A 20,869-nucleotide genomic window follows, 5' to 3' on the forward strand; every position below is an offset into this window, starting at 1 on the left:
TATTTGGTTAAACCCTAAACTGTGTATTAATAAGTCCCCTTTTTGCTGGACAGAATGGATTGAGAAGGGAGTTGCTATGCTGGGTGACCTGTATGAAAATGGAGCATTGAGATCCTTTGAAAATATTACACACCGGTTTGGGATTCCCAGATCTCAATTCTTCATATACTTACAGCTGTGCCATCTACTTTGTACCATCTTTGGGTGTAGTACACAGCCCCCTAAAGCTGCAGACACTCCTGGGATGGTACTAGCGGCTTTTGGAAAGGGTCACGATGCTTCAGCGTACTATTCCTGGCTAATTCAGACTCTAGGGGATGGGGTTTTGACATCTCTCAAGAAGTTATGGGAGAAAGACTTGAATTTATTACTGGAGGATGAAGAATGGGGTAGGATTTTAAAAAATGCCAAGTCTATGTCTAGGGATGCAAGGATGTGCCTAATTCAATTTAAGATTCAGCATCGTTTTTATTGGACTCCCTCTAGATTGCATAGGCTTGGTCTTAAAGATACACCCACCTGTTGGCGATGCCAATCAGAGGATGGGGACATAGCCCATGTTTTTTGGTATTGTACTAAGATTGAAGAGTTTTGGTCGAGGGTTCAGAGTTATGTCTGTGAGATCCTGAGCACTCAGATTTCATTCTGCCCCAGACTTTGTATTTTGGGGGATGAGGCAGGGGTTAAGCTTGGGCAGCTGGGCAGCTTGGGTGCCTTTGAGAAGAAGTGGGGCACTTATTTGGCCTTCTTGGAGGGTGCCAGGGAGGAACAGTGGAGAGGGACAGTTTAAATGGTGTGTATGTAATTAATTGATGTGTGGTACCCTTTTTCTTTTTTGTTGGGCAATTTTTTGTTTTTGTTATATCTTAGTATTTTTTCATTTATTTATTTTTTTGGACTGTTTGCTTGTATGTGTGTCTGTTATTATTCTGTGTCTGACCACTGGGTTGTGTGGTGGGTGGGTGCGTGGGTGGGGGGAAGGAGGGAGGGAGCGGGGTATATTTTGTTGAAAATTGATTCCCTGTTTTCATGTGCTGTTTATGTTGATTTGAGTGTGGAATCAATAAAAATTGTTAATGACAAAAAAAAAAAAAAAAAACAACAGAAAAAGGAAAAACGTGCGCATTAACCCCGCCAACCAGCGTCAATCCCTCTAAACTCAAAAGGTCCATGTACGCATACGAGAGCCCCCGCGACAACTTTGCTATTGGATTGCTCAAGTTCGGTGCTTCTGCACAAATTTTGTAAGGCAAAATTACATAACAGAAAATACTTTGTAAAACAGACCCCAGCCAATAGGCAGAATAAACACAAAGAACATATAGATTCATTCACAGAACTGACTCGAAGGTTTGTTCCTCCACAAAACAAATTCCAGCTGATATAAAGCCATTCAGTTTCCTCGGACAGACAGACAAGTGTTCAGTGAGGCAGTTGTTATGAGTTCGGCAGATGACTTAATCATTCTAATATCCCTTAAAAATATTCCACAAAACAAACTCCAACCAACAGGAGGCATAAGCACAAAGAACGAACAGATTCAAATACAACTGTCCCGTAGGAGTGTTATTCAACAAAACAAGCTCCAGCCACTGGGCGGAACCAGCACAAAAAAAACAAAAAAACAGAACAGGCGCCCAGGTTTATCGAATGGTCAAGTGTGTATTGAGCGAGTCAAATTCATTCGGAGTCTGCATAAAAAAATACACCATGACTTAGTACGTCAACTTTATAAAAGACATTCTTGTGTAGACATGAAGATATTTTGCAGTCGTTCTTAGTATCCATTCTCAATCTGGCCGGGAACTTCAGTGTAAAAGCGATCTTCTGCCCATGCAAAAGTTTCTTGAAGGAGTCATTCCACAAAACAAACTCCATCTGATAGATGGAGCCAACGCAAAAAAAAAAAAAAAAAAAAAAGGCGCCCAGCTTCCTCAGACAGCCAGAGTAAGTACAGTGAGTTAATCCACTCTGGAGCTACATGAAAAACCCCAAATGGCTTACTCACCCATTGTTTTTATAACAGGCAGTGCTTGCTTTGGACACGCAAATATGCTGCAACCATCATTCGTTTCTATTCTCAGTTTGGCCGGAAAAATCAGTGCAAAAGCGATCTTCCGTTGATGTAAGAGTTTCTTACATTCCTTGAACCGATCGCGTTTCTCTCTTGTCGAATTCGCAAGTCCGGGAACAAGAAAATATTGTGATTCTTCCAAGAAAGCTTTCCTTTGATCCTCGCCTTGGGTAACACAAGATCTTTATCGGATGATCTCAGAAATTTGGCCAGAATTGATTGGGGCCTGTCTCCCTCAGCAGATCTGCGAGCAGGGACTCTGTGAGCTTGCTCGATTTCCAGTTTATGGCTTATGTCGAGCAGACTCGGGAAGAGCTCGTCCAGGAATTTCACCATATCTCTGCCCTCTTCATGCTCAGGAATTCCAACAATTCGAATATTGTTCCTTCGATTCCTATTTTCGAGATCTTCCGATTTTTCCAAAATGGATTCCAAATCTGTTTTTGACGCGGGTGGATAATTCCCTTTCCGATGACTCAAGATAATCGACCGTCTTTCAACATCTGCCACTCTTGTGACCAACTCAAAGAATTTTGTTTCCGTCACAGTAATTGATTGACGTAATTACAGTGAGATCCTTCAAGTCAGCAACAACCTTCATCAGCATCACCGTGATGTTGGACAGTTGACGCTGGATTTCTTCTCCCGAAGTGCCATCCAACTCGAGTCCCCGGCTCGCAGGCCCACCAGAGGTTTCAGCTAAAGCAAGTAAGTGTCTTTTAATGTCTCCAGAGTCTGAGGATTTTGACTTCTTTGCCATGTTTACCTCAAAGAGCAAATATGTAACTGGGTGTATCAAATCTCACTGAATTAAACATGAACTAGCAAAGTGCACAGAGCCAGTCGCTCACACATCTGCTCCTCGCATGGCATCATGTGACCTCCTCTTTGTTAATGTTAGTTAATAACATAGTTCTTGTTCATTCATAGTGCATTAACTAATGTTAACAAATACCAGGGACTAAAACAGTTCAAGGAACGAAAACAAAAACCAAAATGAACGAAATTTTTAGCAGAACGTAACCGAAAACCAGAAGAAAGTGATTTTCAATTGTTCTGGAGTGAAACGTAATTTTTAAATGCTGGTAATCGGTTAATTTTGTTCCGATGTTTTTTTCATGAAACTAAAGGCCAAAGGGTTTATCACTGTAAATTTTTGGAACTACACTGCTTCATGTTGTCCGAAAAATGAAATGCACTTTAATCCTGAAGGAAACTGCTGCATCATACATTTCTTTGCCTAATTGCCGGTTGTCAATGTTGCATTCTGTGAATGAAGACCTTCTATGTAATATGTAATTACTACATATACTGTACATATCCAGATACAAGGAAACATTATTAGAAGTAAAAAAGTACATTTCTCAGTTATTTTCAAGTCTTCACTGAATTATTGAATAGATATGATGCATTAATACAGATTTGACACTGCCGGGTTTTGACTTAAAAGCAGATCTGTTATTAAAATTATACTGTTCTAGTCTATGCTGATCACACAGGAAAAAATGTAATTGCTTATTTTGCACCTCTTAGCGTAGATTACTGTCATTTTAAAGAACGTTATTCATTGTTCTTTTATTTTGTTCTAACCGGTAACATTTTGGAAAGGAGGCTGCGGAACTTCTGAACCAGAATGAAAAAACACAATTTTTGAAAATGAAAAACATGAAAAACATTTCGTTTTTAGTTCCTGACAAATACAGCTTTTGATTTAAAAAATGTATTAGTAGATGTTGAAATTAATACATAAATGCTTAATAAGTATTGTTCATTGTAAGTTCATGTTAACCAGTGTTGTTAGCTAATGTTAACAAATGGAACCTTATTGTAAAATGTTACCGAAATATTAAACAATCAATATAGCATGTGCATGGTATGAGTCTGAAGTCATATAATGTCTTGAGACAGGATGCTTTCTAGTCCATCACTCTGAAACAGTTGACAGAGTGTCACAGGCCTATATACAACAATTTCTTATGCATTTACCATTGATTTACCATTTATTATTTTTATTATTATTATTATTATGGAGCAATATTTGACCCAGGAATTTATTTTTAGGGACATTTTTAACTTCATGATGGCATATTTTTTTTACCATATAAAACCCCAGACCTGCTGTCCATATACAGTATGTCAAATACTGAACAAGTGGTTGTAAATTATAAAATTAAATCTGACAGAGCAGGCCACTACGGTGTCTCCAGAGGCACTAAAGCAGATTAGTGGATTTTCTAAAACATATCAAAAGTTGGATGAAATGTTGCAATTTTGCCCCACATTTTAAATGTCTTGGACACTTTGTCACGTTCTGTGGCATTTTTGCCCCAGGCTTTTGTTAATTTTTGTCCCTGTGGCCATGGAAACCATTTTCACCAACATACCATATATTATTATTATGACTACATTGGAATAAGTATTAGCACTAATTGTCATAACTTTGATATTGTGGAAATTGTGGTTTGTTTTTGTAAGGGACAGAGTACTGAATAAGAAAATTCATAAAAAATTTAACCCTAGGTTCAAGGGCGTAGCAGTCGCTCTTTAAAAAGGTGATTTGGTCCCCCACACTTTTTCAAGCTAAACCCATATTGAGTCCAAATGGTGGATTTGTATACAGTATTCTTTGCATTTTGTTATTTTGGGCTGTTGAGTGACGATCCAGCCAATCACAGGTGAGTTTCATGAGCCAAAACAACCCTTATATAATGGGCCGTCAGTCAGACAGTCTAATCAACGCGGCTCCGTTCATTTCTACAAAGCTGCTTTCAACAATGCTCATTTATCCATGTTTTTATCACACTGATGTTGATCTAAATTAATAATCTAGAGATGAGGAACACACAAATAAGAGTTATTTATCGGCATATCGTTCTTGATTGGCAGCATTATGTGAAATGCACTGCAGAAATAAACCAAACAAGGACAGTCCTTTTTTAAGCACACATTGTAAGTGGAGTTTATATCTGTGCACGAGTCTTCATTAAGTACTTCTTTTTACATTATGTATGTGAGGTAATAGTTTGATCGTTTGTTTTTGCCAATTTGAATAGATTACATGATCTGTGTTAAATATGTAAAGCTATTTTTAATATCATCTCCTGTTTTTTACCTCTATGTTGGTGTGCAGTCGACAAAATGTAGAAAAAAACGGTAGATCTGCTGTGTTCTTAGAACACTTATACATTTTACTGAAGTGAATAGACATGTAGACACGCTTTTTTTATACATGAAAATGTACGGACATTATTGAAACTCTTATTATAAGACTATATATGCTAAGCAGCTCAAAGACTATATAAATTATAGATTTGCTTTGTTCTTATAATGCTTAAAACCTCTACTAAAGTCTCATTGTAGGTCTGTAGACATACAAATTTTAAAGGATTAAAATTTTATTTTGATTGTTGATTCAGTGAATAACTAATTTGTCACCACCTTCTGGCAGCACCAGAAATGGTCACTGAACGAATTATTAAATGAATTTGTAGTCAAAACATTCGGGCCACTTGGATACATTTAAATCGTAAATTGTGCACATGCACAATTGTCATTTTTGTAATTGACTGAATAATTTATTCAGGACCAGCTTGTACTCAGTCTTTTATTGTCATGTGTGAAACAGAAGTAAATGCTCCACAAGATGCCCTTTAGTTTTGTAGCTAATTTTGCAAAATTTTGCAGTTCATTTGCAATAATTTTATCTTAATTTAATTTTATTTATTTATCACACATTATACATTTGCACATATACAGTGAAATTCTTTTTTTCACATATCCCAGCTAAGCTGGGGTCAGAGTGCAGGGTCACTCTGACCCTTTATACTACAAATAATAAAAGTATATAATATGTATATATTAATATAATACTTATATCATACTTGTAAATTAATTTATACTGCAATATATTAATACTGCACTCTAAGTGTTGGGTCTTTGCGAGCCACATACTGACAGCTGTGAAAAAGTCACTTTTAAAATGACTGCTATGCCTCTGCCTCCGTTGATTCCTATGCAAGTTCTTGAAGCTTCCTCTTATGTAAAGAATTACATATGTAGGGCAGACAGAGTACAGTTTAGCTGTAAGAGAATATTTATCTTCGAATTCAAGTTTGAACTGTCTTTATCAGTTTGCATATTATTAGAGGGGGTAAATTTGTTATTTTCTTACTCCTCTTTCATTGTGAATAAATCATTCTTCCTAAATGACCATGTAATTACTGATTTGTCTACTTAAAATTAACATATTTTGGGACATGTTAGGATGTAAGGTCACTGAGAAAATCAGGCAAGGTGATCAGTGGGGGACAGATTTAAGACAGACAGACAGACATATTGACTTTATGTAATTTTAAGAGCTTCAAAGTTCTGGTCACCATTCACTTGCATTGTATGGACCTACAGAGCTGAAATATTCTTCTAAAAATCTTCATTTGTGTTCTGCAGAAGATAGAAAGTCATACACATCTCGGATGTAAATGATGAGAGTAAATGATGAGAGAATTTTCATTTTTTGGGTGAACATTTCTTTAAGAGTGTAAGAACTGTCACAGGTAGTGTTGCAACAGTACCTGGCATTAGGACAGTTGTAACAAATGCGCTCCTTGTCTTCACACTGGTGTGGAAAATAGGAACAATATACTTCATGTTTTTGACATTTGTTTTGTTGGTAGACAGATAAAGGTATCTTATGTGAAAAAAAAAAAAAAAGTCATGTTCTGGTCATTCTTTTGCAGTATATTAAAAACCCAAACGAGTTACAACCTTCTTCTTTTTTCAATGTAAGAAGTTCTCTAAGCATCTTCTATAAAGTAAAGAGGCTGGGCATACGATGTTCTACGGCAGGACCAATCTGGATGGAGAGTCCCAAGATGTGCATGTGGCGCTGCCCAATCGTGAGGAATGGAGGTTGTTTTGAATCGGCGAGACTCCCTGGCCAATCAGACCGGTCTCGTGTTAAGCTAGCGCGAGGCTCAGAGCATGGGGTTTAAAGAGGAGAGGAAGGGAAGACAGTGGCGAGATTTCTATCAACTCAACAACACAGGTACGGGATAAGGCATCTTGTATTTAACACAACAATTTCACTTGTATTTGGCTTAAACTGATTTCATATGATGCATATTTCTGGAATTTGTATATAACTACATTTATTCCAACAATGTAGAATTGATAAAAATGTGTTTTATTATTATTATTATTATTATTATTATTATTATTAAGTTGTTTAAATGTAAAGGTCAAGAAGGAGATAAGTTTATTTGAGATTTATTTACAAGTCTTAACGTGTTGTCTGAGGAATTGTCGATGCGTTTTCTAAATAATCCCAAAGATGTATGGAAATTAATATAAATTGACCGAGTGTGTTCTATAGAGGTCAAAGGCATTGTAATTTCCCAGATTTATTGTTATCAAAATTCACGTTATTTCCTTTTCTTTTAACTGAAAGGAGAAAAGTTATTGAACTGTGATTTTATCGGACTGTATTCTTCACACGCATCGCTGCTGTGTGTAATACTGAATATGGCTCGCTCTGTCCTGTCTACGAACCACCCTTCTTTAATACAGACCGATTTAGATTACATCTTCGTGCAGTGGTATATATTATAAGCGAATTTATTCGCTTACGCCATTACTCTTTGCTCTCTATCCTACGATATGAAAGACGAGTCAGTATAAGCGTTGTAAGCTTGTTATTGCATTTTACCTTTTCCAACTTCAACAAGCGCGCCTGCCGTGTATTAAAATGGCTGGCGATTGAAACCATTGACGAGCAAGCTATTCCTTCACGCAGCAACGACGGGAAATTTTCAGACAGAAAACGTACACATTAAGGCATAAAAAGCACTTTCCATTCGTTTTCGCTTAATACTGTTTATCTCTAGCTTCGCGTATTAAAATAAAGACTATATTTGGCGATTTATCATCTTTTTGATCTTGACAGTTCGCATCGGGAATGGGTTGCTTGTATTCTTTGTTGAGGCAGCACTGCGCCAAGCGACAGCTAGGGCTCCAACTTGGAAAAACAGTTAAATACGACAAAATACCATATGACAGCTTTTGACAATTATCGGAAACAAAAATTACTACGTTTGTTTTAGTTGATAAACGTGTTTTTCTTTTAATTAAAGATCAGCGATCGCTAGAATCGCCATTTAAATCCGAGGGTGTGTGTGGCTTTGTTGCATGATCAACCCATCTGTTTGCTCGCTCCGCAAAGAAGCCATTTTAATGAATGAAGCAGCGCAAGGCAACTGCTTGTACCAGTTACTATACAGCATATAACTCTCACTATATACAAGTAGTGAGGAAGAAAGCTATTTGCACAGTTTCAAACCAGTAAAAAATTATTTAAAAGAAAAACAAGGAGTAAAAGATTGACCAAAATAAAGAACAGTTTCTGTCATAAGGATGCATTTCACCAAAGGGAAGTTGAATTATTCTAGTGATGACTTTTCTGTTTTTAGCTGCATTTTTTTATTTGAGGCTAACCTCACATGAACTCACTATACTGACATAGTGGGTATGAAAGTAGTTCATGTTTGTGCAACTGAACGGCCAAAACTTTTGGTAATAAAAGAAAACAATAAAATGTGTATTGCTAATTACTTCTGGGCTGCTACCACAAAGGGAGGGGGGGGGGGCATATAGTATTTCCCCCTAAAAGAGCAGTAAACACCAATCAGTCTCATTAATAATCAGTTCACATCCCCCACACAAGACAGACGGGTCTGCAATTCCCTTTGTGTAATGCTTTGGTAATAACAAGTCTCATCTTGGTTTAATAAGCCCTGCATCTCACTGATTTTAAAAATGTACCATGTTCAATGTACACTAATAAAATGCCTAAGCATAATGAGTGGGGCTCAGTCATTTTATGTTTTCAATCAGTTTTATTAAGCCAACTGTACATCTTAAAGAAAAGAAAATAGCAAGAAAAATTACATTTGCATATTCTTCTGTGTAACATAAAATAATAAAAAATACATTTACATATTCAAATGTTCTTTTTTCTTGTGAAGACACTATTTCTTATTACATTTTTAGAGATATTTTGACAGAACAAGAGAAGGTATTAGTGGACACAGGACCCCACTCAACTAACGAAATGGCAAAAGGGGACCCCAGGAAACCCAAGGGCAAGATGTCCTCTTATGCCTACTTCATTCAGACATGCCGAGAGGAGCACAAAAAGAAAACCCCAGAGATTCCGGTCAGCTTTTCAGAATTCTCCAAAAGGTGCTCTGGAAGATGGAAGGTTAGCTCTGCAGTATATATTATATTATATACCAAAATTATCATTCATATTTTTATTTCAACTTACTGTGTATTGATTGTGTTTAGAATAATCTTGGAAGTGTCTATAACTGATCTATCGGCCTTCATTGTAGCCACTGATCAGTTGTTAAAGGTGCAGTATGTAAGATTCAGAAACCCTTGTTATTAATGACACCTGTGGCCATTAAGTGAACTGCAGCCAGCTACCTGTTGCTCGTGCTCGCGCTCGTGCACACACTCCATAGGGACACGAGTGAGTCAAAACAATGACGTAACGTACAAAGAGACTAAACGTGATCCACCGGCATCATGCTGACAGATGAGGTAGCATAATTAAAATTACACAGTTATGATTGTTTTACTACAAACTTTGAGACTAAACTAAAACTACTTATCAGCTAACATAGCATACTGATACACACATACAGCTACATACTACCAAACTATACCAGACAGTTTACTGTTGCACTATTGTATGTCATATGTTGTACTACGAATAAGAAACCAGCGTATTTGCTTAAATTTATCCTGTATACCTGACTTTTAGTATAAAGAGAAGATCATTGAAATTATTTGAAAGTTGTGAAGCAAGGTAGCTTGCAGTTCGTCAGCATTAGCAGGCAAGATCAAGTTAGCTAAAATTGCACAGATCAATCATTATGGCACTATATTTCACATGCTTTGCAGTTATGTAAGCTTACCTGTCCAATAAGAAGAAAGCCAATTCAGGGTCAGTTTTGATCCCCGAAACTGAAACATAGTTCCCTCTAGGAATCAAATGCCCTGCTGATGTTCACTCTAGTTTTCCCGGATTCAGTAGAAGGCTCTCGGGAGCGCGCATAAACGTCACATCCTTTGGATTTTCCTGGCAAAACCAACCCGCTCCCTTCACATGAAAATCAGTCTACAGGCTTTAATAGGCAACCTAGGAAGTCTGGGAAGGGCTCGTTTTCTAAGTTGTGTTACAAGCCGTTCACACATTGGCAAAAAAAGGTGAATATTACATGAAAATTGTTACATATTGCACCTTTAATTAGCGTTTACACAAATGCAATGCAAGCGAATGCAGAGATACTTCAATTTTCTCAGTGGAAAATGCTCTTATATTTGTTTACTTAGGCAATGTCAGATAAAGAGAAATCCAGGTTTGAGGACATGGCCAAACAGGATAAAGTGCGTTACGATCAAGAGATGATGCACTACATGCCTGGCAAGAAAGGCAAAAAGAAGGATCCCAATGCCCCCAAGAGACCATGGTGAGTAGTTCTAAACTACACATTCAGTTACCTGATTCACTGTTTACGTTTTCTTAGAATTATTCAAAAATTGCAGTGTATACTTACTTAAAAATGAACTGGTAACACTATAACACAGAGCAGTATTTTTTTATTTTGTCAAACAAAATCTATAAATCAGCCACAATGCAGAACAGACACACCCACACACACACATAAATGAGGGGGTAAGACCATAACACACACACAATGCAGCACACACACACAGAAATTAATGCTAGAGACTAACATAGCCAGAACGCAGAACACAATACACACGCACATACAAACACATATGTGCATGCACACACATAGAACAAAATCTTGAGTTTTCTGTTTTATACACTATTTGAATTTTTATAATCCATTTCTGTTCATTTCTGTTTATTGCTGTTCATTTTCTTGACATTATTATTCATTTACTTTTAGTTATTTAATTTTGGTGTTTAAAATAAATGATTGCTAACAAAATGACAATTGTCTTCTCTTTGTAACACCAGGTCAGGTTTCACTGTAAGCATAATGTGACATTATTGTGTGATGCTTCAAAACATTAAAAAAAAACTAAAACGGATGCTAAACTTTGACAAATAATAGTTTGATAATGTTTAATCATATATCCAAATGCATAATTTGTGATAAAATATAGAATTACTAAAGAGTAGCACTGCAGCCATCTACTGGCTATTATTGATTTTCAAGTCATGTTATTTTTCTTTTTTGACCAGATGGCAGCAATCTGCCTCGAACACATGACACATTCTCATATTTTCTTACACCTGTACTGTGTCTGGCCAATAATGACCACAAACGGTAAATCGGCCCTTCTTTTACAGAATAGGAGGGTTAAGGACTAAAAAATTATACAAGACATTGTTTACTGTACTTGACAAGTAATTAAAATATTGCTCATGAACAGACAGAGTTGAGTATTTTATAGCCACTTGTACTGTAAATGACAATGAAATTCTTAGTCGCTTTGACCTCCAGCACATGCAAGGCAGTAAGCACATCACAGTATAGTTAGAGCAAAAGGGCATTTAGGTAGAAAAATGAGTAAAACAAATAAATACACACTAATACTTCATATTGTGGATTAATAAATTAATGTTGCTGTCACCTTATCATTCATTAGCTCTGGATTTTTCCTATTCTGCTCGGAGCACCGTCCACAAATCAAAGCTCAGTACCCCAGCTTGGGTATTGGAGATGTGGCCAAAAAACTAGGCGAGATGTGGAACAACCTCACAGATTCCAACAAACAACCCTACTTGATAAAGGCCAACAAGCTTAAGGACAAGTATCAAAAGGCATGTCTAGATCTAGATGCTAGTTGTCCATCATGGAATATGCTCATATAACAATTCCAGTTCTTTACAATATAATATTCTTTTCACAGGATGTTGCTGACTACAAGACAAAAGGCAAGGTTGGAGGTGTGTCTATGGGAATGGGAATGGGAATGATGGGCAACTGTATGGCTCCAAAACCCATGATGAAGAGCAATATGGATCATGAAGATGATGATGAGGAAGATGAAGAAGAGGACGATGATGATTTTGATGATGATGAATAGACTTTCATTTTTTTGTGTGTTTGATCAATGGTAATATGATTACAACAACTATTTTCCTTCATTGAAGTACAGTAAGATACGGAAAACACTGGTGGTCTCTCATAGCCTCATTATTGGTTTGTGTACTGTGGGTGAGAGACTAACTACCACAGCATCATACCTCCAGCTATATGTGTGTGCATGTGCACATGAGAAGATTTCACATCATCATCGTAGCCCAGTGTCTTCCTAGACCATGTTTGTATACTTTTACCAATTGTATAACAAAAAACATTTAAACGAGTAATACCATTTCTCTATATGTAAATCCCTGACCGATATATTTTTCTTTATTTTTCAGAGTTCTCTGAGAATGTTTGTAACTGTATATGGTTCAAATTGAGTATAGATTGTTTTTATGGTTGTAGTATGTTGCATGTGAAAGGTGTCATAGTTTGGTACTGTGCATCAGTATCAGACATTTCATGCTGAACAAGTCCCTAGCTTTTATTCCTCTTCCCTGTCCGTTTTAGGAAAACCCTGCAGACGAGCGCAAAATAGCAATTACTACCAGCACATCAATTAGTCCTGCTGCAGGGGTGTGTGCTAGATGTTGTTTACTATACTACATTAGATATTAGCACATCTGAAATCAATATAGGAAAGATATTTATGTTATCTTTCCTATGTTTTAACTATTATGTGATCTAGGAATGCGCAGATAAAAAAAAAAAAAAAAATGCAGATACCCAAAATTTTTATTTTTTTGTTATTGCTGAAAACAAAATCAATACTTTTGTTTTCTTTAAGCAGCATCCGTGCTAATGCTCCAAACTATATTTTACACATTTGTGCAAAATGAGGGGAAATCAACCTGGCGTAAAACGAGTATTATGTTTGCATTAAAAAAAAAAAGATTTAGCACTGATATTATCTGCTGCCAATTTAAACTAGATCAGCAATGCTCATATTGGCCGACATCAGTATGGTCTCCAATATATTGTGCATCCCTAGTTTGAACCTTTTATGTTTTCTTGAATATAAAGTGCGAAGCAATGCAACATGATGATAAATCTGTACTTATCTGTATCTAGAGTTTTCATTTTATATGTTTGAAGTTTGCGATTAAATTGAAACATTTTTATTCGTGTCTTATACTTGTCTGTCCATAGAACAAGAACATAGTAAAAAGATATTGACCGTATGCTGGTGAATGTGGATTAACAAAAAGTATGCTTGTTTGAAAAATACATATTGGAAAAACCATTGCATAAAAATGGGCACAGTTTTACCCCAATATTACTGATTTTTTAATCTCGCCACATTTGCAACATGTTGAAGTTTAAGTATACTTCTTTCATCAAAATAAGTAATAATTAATTTAAAAACTAAATAGATAAATGCAAAACCAACCTTTCTTACTTTTGAAAATGCATAATGCAGTCTATCATAAATACACATTACACAATTGCCATGGGTATATTATGGTTGGCAAACTTTGTGCTGTGTTCAGTACCATAATGTGTGGCTGGATGCCCCTCAACGCTGCTCCACCCACAACTTATTATTGAGTAATTATAAATTAATTTAAATCTAAAATTCTGAAAAATTTGTCAGTTTTCACCAGAAGCACAGATTGTCCTGAATTACACACACTGCACAGCAGTGCACCTTTAATCACTGTGTGGGAGGGGCTTGAGCTCAAGGCCATAACCGTGTCTTGAACATTGGGGGGAACTAACCATTTTGGGGGTGGGGGTCACGGGTGTAATGGGCCTCTTAATTCCTTTAAAATATTTAAGGCTCTGAATGAAATAATTTCCTAAATAAAAGCTTTATATGCAATACACAGATACGCTTTTTTTTTTTTTTTAATTCACACAGTTCAAGACAAACACTGTCTCTGCATTGCTAGCAATTTGCCTGTTTCAGTCATCTTTTCCTTTCTTTTTTGTGCTGTCTCAAAGAAAAGAGTATAATTGAGTATGAATTTGAATTTCTTTTCATCACTGATGTATCTGTAAAATGACATGACTTTGTCAGCTGGCTAGCAAAAAGAAAATACACAAATCTTAACATGATCTCTTCTTCAAGAATCCGAACAGTCCAAAGAGAAAAAAAAAAGCATTATTAAAATATCATAAATGTAGTCCATACAAAACAAAGCTGTTGTATGGCCACAGAAAGCTTGGAAATAAAGTGCAAGTCAAACAGACTACTGTTATGATGTCTTTATACTGAACCTTTAATAGTGCTTTATAGTTATTCTATGGAATAGAGCTGCTTAATTGGCCCGCTCCGCTTGCCCATTGGTCTGGGGATGGAACTCAGAAGACAAACTCACGGTAGCCCCCAGCTGTAGACAGAATTCTGCCAAAAATCTTGACACAAATTGGGGTCCCCTGTCAAAAACCACATCCACCGGAAGGCTATGAATGCAGAAGATGTGGCTAGTGACCTCAACCACTGTCTCCCTCACTGTGGGTAATTTGGGGGTGGGGGGAATGAAATGAGCCGCCTTCGAGAACCGGTCCACTACAGTCATAACGACTGTGTTGCCATGGGACGGGGGAGACCAGTAACAAAATCCATGGCTATGTGGGACCAGGGTCTCAAAGGGACTCACAGCGGTTGGAGCGACAGAACTGCTCCAACACGCATCCACCTCCACCACGAACTGACGTAAAGTGTCAAGAGTGTTAAGGATGGGAGCGGTAATAAACCTTTCCTTTAATTTAGAGAACATGGCTTCAGCTCATGGGGATCAATAAAACTCAGTACAGGTGGAGGTGAGATCCATCAGAGGTGTGGCAAACTGACTATAATTCCGAATAAACCGGCGAAAAAAATTGGCAAACCCCAGAAACATCTGCAAAACTTTGCGGGAATCTGTGGTTGACCAATCGGAGACGGCTCTGGCTCTGACCTTAACGGGATCCATGTGCACTCCCTCAGACGAAATGATGAATCCCAGGAATGGAACCGATTGTGCATGAAAAGCACACTTCTCCGCCTTAACAAATACTTGGTTCTATCGCTGCTTCTCCTCCGGTGGTAAGCTAGTCCTCCTGATCTGCATGAGTTCTGCCTCGGACTCCTGTTCCGAAGGTATGGCAGAAGAAGTGGACGGGGTGCGATGGTCAGCCGCCCTGGCATGTGGGGAACGCTGGTGGCGGCGACAAAGAGCAAGGCGCTAGTCCACCATGATGGCCAGGTCCACCAAGTCATCAAAACGTGGCGGCAGGTCTAAGGCATAGATCTTGTCCTTGATGTTGTCGGACAACCCATGCAGAAACCAGTCCAACTATGCTTGATCATTTAATTCACAGGATGCGGCGAGGGTGCGGAACTCAATGGCATAGTCTGGGACTGGTCAGTCACCCTGAGACAATCCAGACAGGAACCTCGCTGCCTCTTGACCCTGGACTGAGCGGTCGAAAACCCGGCAAAGCTCAGCCGAAAATGCCTGGAAGGATGAGCAACAGGGATGTCCGTTGTTCCAAATGGCAGTTCCCCACACACCAGCCCTTCCGGTGAGGAGCATGATGATTCAGGCCACCCTCACCATCTCGGATGGAAAAGAGGAGGGTGGAAGGGAAAAGAACAGAAAACACTGGGACAGAAAGGTACGGCAAGACTCCACCTCACCCGAGTATAGAGCTAGGGGGATGAGACGAGGTTCCGAGCGTCCGATGCTGGGGGAGACTGCCGGGGCTGGTGTGGGCGCTTCCAGAGGGGGACCAGTATCGGGAGGCTGATGAAGTTGCTGTGCCAGTGATGTGAGCTCAGCGAGCTGCGACACCATCATCTCCAAGGCCCGGTTGGAAGCAGAAATCTGATCCTGCTGGCGTCCCAGTAACGCCCCCTGCTGAGCGAGCGTGGACCAAAAGCTGGACTCCTCCGCTGGATCCATCTTAGCTAGATTGTCCTGTCAGAAAACACAAAAGATCCAAGCCCAGAGGAACATTTCACAGAGTTTATTGAACTCAATATATCAAAAACAATAAAGGCTGGTGAGCAGGGACAATCCCGGTACAGACTGCAGTGTGAAGATGAAAAGTGTGTTCGTAGGAGTGTATGCGTTGTGGCAGTGTGGAATGAAGAACCATGAGGAACCCTCAAGCGAAGACGCTGGATGGCTGTTAACCGAAATCCAACAGCAAAGGCTGAGACTGGTAACCAACACAGAAAACACAAAACAGATCCGACTGAGGCAGAGAGAGTGAGGTGAGTTACTCTTACACACACAACAATCTAGCAATGAACATGAGACATAAGCAGGCAATTAATGAGGGACAGATGCCGTCAGTCTGCTAAAGGGTGGCATGATCAGTGTTCCCATGGAAACGCTGATCACGTATGCCTTACGCCACATATGTATATTGTGGTTATGGCCCTGCTCCAGCTTTTGTTACATTATTGAAATATTTAGTTAATGGTATGTCAACTTTGTTGATATCAAGGTTTCAGAGCCAATGAGATGTAGAAGCATTTAATTTAATTATGTTAAGCGGAAATAATTTTATGATTTGGTTGTTGGTTACTCTAAAAAGAGTTATTAAAGGGAGATTATGGGAAATTAACTTTGAAAAGGGAGTTGATGAATTACTGAAAGGCAGCATAGTTATAAGCGTGTGGTCTTGCTTTAATTTTGATGCACGGTCTGTGTGAACCGCAAATTAAAGATGTTTGAAAGCAAAATGTAGATTCAATTTCTCAGTTTGTGCATGCTGAATGTTAAATATTAAATTATATATTTTTTAAATGGGACGCTCTGTGTGCTGAAATAGATATTGATTTACTGATATGATCACAATGAGAGTTGAATTTATCTGATGTTGTTAAACCACTAGGATGGGACGATAAAACTTTGACAAAGATTTCAAAGATGCTCTCTTAGTTTTTAACTGTTTAGGGTGGTCCACTGACAAAATTCAGACCTTAGCTTATTTCTACAGTAGATAAAGCACTGAAAATTAGAGTCCAGAAGAGTTCAGTTTAACCCGCAACAGGAACTTTGTAATTCCATGTACTATAATTGATCATCCATAATTTCTGAGAATAGCTAATTTATTTATTTATTTATTTTTATCCCCTTTTCTCCCAATTTGGAATGCTCAATTCCCACTACTTAGTAGGTCCTCATGGTGGCACAGTTACTCACCTCAATCTGGGTGGTGGAGGACAAGTCTCAGTTGCCTCTGCTTCTGAGACAGTCAATCCGCGCATCTTATCACGTGGCTCACTGTACATGACACTGCGGAGACTCCCAGCACGGGAGGCTCATGCTACTCTCCGCGATCTACGCATAGCTTACCACACGTCCATTGAAAGCAAGTACCCGTAATTGCGACCATGAGGAGGTTGCCCCATGTGACTACCCTCCCTAGCAACCGGACCAATTTGGTTGCTTAGGTGACCTGGCTGGAGTCACTCAGCCCACCCTGGATTTGAACTCGTGACTCCAGGGGTGGTAATCAGCATCAATACTCGCTGAGCTACCCAGGCCCCCAGCTAATTTATTGTTAAAATGAACTGTCATACTGCTACTCGTACCCACAGCTAGTTCTTTCAACAACAGGTGCATTAACAGTGTTGTCCTTTCTCTGTTTCCAAGGCTCCCTCCCTTGGTCAGCAGACCTGAGAGTCTCCTCTTATGTCAGTGATTCCATTCTTTCTTGACACATCACCACACACCATTGACATTGCAAGTTGAGTATATATAGACTGGTGTTATAATCTTGAGAACTGTGAAAGATATCGGAATAAAGTAATATTCTGGGTTATTTTCAACTGGTGTATTTTGCATGACTGTTAAAAATGTTCTTTTTACTTTTTTAGCTTCTTTCTTTCTCCTTCATTCTTTCTCTCTCTCTCTCCCTCCTTTCTTTCTCCTTCCTTCTCTCTCCCTCCCTCCCTTCTTTCTTTCTCCCTTCTGCCTTCATTCTTTCTCTCCCTCCCTCCTTTGTTTCTTTCTTCCTTCTTTCTCTCTCTCTCTCTCCTCCCTTCCTTCCTTCCTTCCTCCCACCCTCCTTTCTTTCTTCCTTCCTTTCTTCTTTCTCTCTCTCTCTCCCTCCTTCCTTTCTTCTCTCTCTCTCCCTTCCTCCTTCCTCCCTCCCTCCTTTCTTCCTTCTTTCTCTCTCTCTCCCTCCTCCCACCTCTTTCTTCCTTCTTTCTCTCTCTCCCTCCTCCCTCCTCTTTCTTCCTTCCTTTCTTCTCTCTCTCTCTCTCTCCCTCCTTCCTTTCTTCTCTCTCTCCCTTCCTCCTTCCTCCCTCCCTCCTTTCTTCCTTCTTTCTCTCTCTCTCCCTCCTCTTTCTTCCTTCATTCTCTCTCTCTCCCTCCTCTTTCTTCCTTCCTTTCTTCTTTCTCTCTCTCTCTCTCTCTTTCTCTCTCTCTCTCTCTCCCTCCTTCATTCCTTCTCTCTCTCCCTTCCTCCCTCCCTCCTTTCTTCCTTCTCTCTCTCTCTCTCTCCCTCCCTCCTCCCTCCTCTTTCTTCCTTCTTTCTCTCTCTCTCTCTCCCTCCTTCATTCCTTCTCTCTCTCTCTCCCTTCCTCCTTCCTCCCTCCCTCCTTTCTTCCTTCTTTCTCTCTCTCTCCCTCCTCTTTCTTCCTTCTTTCTCTCTCCCTCCTCCCTCCTCTTTCTTCCTTCTTTCTCTCTCTCTCCCTCCTCTTTCTTCCTTCCTTCTTTCTCTCTCTCTCTCTCTTTCTCTCTCTCTCTCTCCCTCCGTCATTCCCTCTCTCTCTCTCTCCCTCCCTCCTTCCTTAATATCTGTAATCAAAAGCATGCCAAATATAGGTTGTTTAAGTTGTGCAGTGTGGATATGCTTTATGGTTTCAGTCGATGGTTTTCAGTCGATGGCTCAAGGGTTTGTTTTCTTTGATCAGTTTGTGTGTCGTGAGTTCATGGTTGAGTTACATAAAGCCATCATGGGATTTTTTACATGACATGAAAGTAAATGAAAACCCGATAAAATTGCAAAATACTTAATTTAAATGCAGTTTAAGCCTTTTACAGAATGTCGATATTCTATTTATTCGCATCCACCTCATCTTTTATATATATATATATATATATATATATATATATATATATATATATATATATATTACATTTTAGTAGTCTTCTTTCAGACAACTCTTCAACGTTTGACATTTACAGGAAAAATGCAACAGCCTTCCAATTCTGTAAACTCTTTAATAAACACATAGTTTTACAGTTCAGTATGCGGAACGGACTCTTGGACACGCCATTTGATGCACGTAGATTTGTAAAAGTAGGAGGGGTTATTTTCCTCCTAGTGTAAGCCGCACTGGTTCTTTCAAAAAGAGAGTTTTGATTGGTAGTGCCTTGGGCAAAGTGGGCGGACTTCGTGACTCGTAAGATGACGTCAAACGCCTTGCCGCATATAATTGGCCAGTTAGACTGGCTATCAAACTCAGAAGCCAAAGCCCAGTTGCTTGCTGTCTGAAGCGGCAGCGAGCAGAGAGGGACAAGAGGGTTTTCGTCTCTGGGCTGCGGAAACTACCCTACGAAAGCCAGCGATCTCTCTGGGCAGGAGGAGAGCCTTGAAAGGCAGCAGTGATCAGGCAAACGCATTATTTAAAGTCCCAGCTCAGTTAAATAAATAGAAGAAGAAGAAGAAAACCATCTACTCTCTTGTAAATAAGAAGGCCTTCGGAGATGGGCGACAAGGCGGGGACCAGGTAAGGCAGTTATCAGCGCAGGTTGATCCGCAAGCTATTGAGTTCAGGCTTATTTATCATTTTCTCAGCATCCACCTCGTGACGAGTAATCCCACCTGACCTCTGTGGCTGAAGGGACGTTGTGTAAACGCAAAAGCCTAAACAGATCTGTACATGATATGTATCGGCATTTGAAGCAAACGCTCTTAAACACTTCACAGAAGGAGGGGAGCCCCAGTCTGTTCCTGTGCATCCGAGAAAAGCAAAGCTCTGAGTAGGCGTACTAGTCCCCCATTTAGCTGCTTTAAAAGCGCGTGTTATCTGCTGTGATCTGATGTTATCTGCTTGTTTTTGGAGGACTGAAGTTGTGACCCTTCAGTACAGCCGCACTGTTGTTTTTGTGTCACGCGCTGCAACTGCTTGCATTCAGTCGCCACAAGAGCAAGTACGCACACTGTAACGACAGGATATTATAGTCCTGAATGCTTTTACACGAGCAGACAGCTTATTATTTTCTGCCTCATGAACTGAAACGGAAAAGTCGTCAACTAACTGTCGCACCCAATACGAGAAATTCCTGCTCATCACTGAAAGCTCACTTCCTCAACTTTCAGAAAAGGCCTCGACGTTTCCTGTTGAAGCAAGCACTAGGTTGATGCACATAAAATCTCATTTTAACACCCTTCTGTATGTGTATGTGTGTGTGCAGAACAGGCCCCATAGGCGCAGTGTAGACATTCTCGTCGAGTCGTGGGCGACGATTTACGTGCGTGGAGTTTGATTAGTAACCCAGCAATCCTCTCAGTTGTGCCTTCATTTCTGCTTACATGTCACGGCTCACACCATCACGAGAGAAACCCCACAGTCTTGACTGCCTCCTGTCTATCTGTTAGCTGTATTTCAGAGCTTTACCATTGGGTTGCACATTTAGTTCCTACTGTGATGCAGTGACGTCCATTTGACGTATGACACACACGTGCACACAATTGCCTTCTCTATTTCTAATCA

At 39.3% G+C, this 20,869-nt stretch overlaps 2 protein-coding genes across 2 annotated transcripts in view; both read left to right on the forward strand.

Annotated features, from left to right (window-relative positions):
* The first annotated feature begins 6,969 nt into the window (after positions 1–6,969).
* hmgb3a (high mobility group box 3a) lies at positions 6,970–13,322 on the forward strand. The gene is made up of 5 exons (XM_051708642.1): positions 6,970–7,118; positions 9,119–9,329; positions 10,469–10,605; positions 11,759–11,933; positions 12,023–13,322. Exons 2-5 carry the CDS (start codon positions 9,180–9,182, stop codon positions 12,197–12,199), a joined length of 639 nt encoding a protein of 212 aa, XP_051564602.1. The 5' UTR covers positions 6,970–7,118; positions 9,119–9,179; the 3' UTR covers positions 12,200–13,322.
* Positions 13,323–19,610: 6,288 nt separating this feature from the next.
* LOC127447078 (arrestin red cell-like) overlaps positions 19,611–20,869 on the forward strand; it is a 63,932-nt gene continuing 62,673 nt past the window's right edge. Inside the window, exon 1 of the mRNA XM_051708596.1 lies at positions 19,611–19,882. Coding sequence (XP_051564556.1) covers positions 19,860–19,882 — 23 coding nt within the window. The 5' untranslated portion in view covers positions 19,611–19,859. The remainder of the gene's footprint in view (positions 19,883–20,869) is intronic.

This window comes from Myxocyprinus asiaticus, chromosome 1 (assembly GCF_019703515.2).
Source record: "Myxocyprinus asiaticus isolate MX2 ecotype Aquarium Trade chromosome 1, UBuf_Myxa_2, whole genome shotgun sequence".
NCBI classification, from domain to species: Eukaryota; Metazoa; Chordata; class Actinopteri; order Cypriniformes; family Catostomidae; genus Myxocyprinus; species Myxocyprinus asiaticus.

Coding starts and splice junctions, on each gene's coding strand:
- hmgb3a (XM_051708642.1), top strand. CDS start 9,180: ATGGCAAAAGGGGACCCCAGGAAACCCAAGGGCAAGATGTCCTCTTAT. Junction 9,330..10,468: donor GGTGCTCTGGAAGATGGAAG/GTTAGCTCTGCA, acceptor TTGTTTACTTAG/GCAATGTCAGATAAAGAGAA. Junction 10,606..11,758: donor AATGCCCCCAAGAGACCATG/GTGAGTAGTTCT, acceptor ATCATTCATTAG/CTCTGGATTTTTCCTATTCT.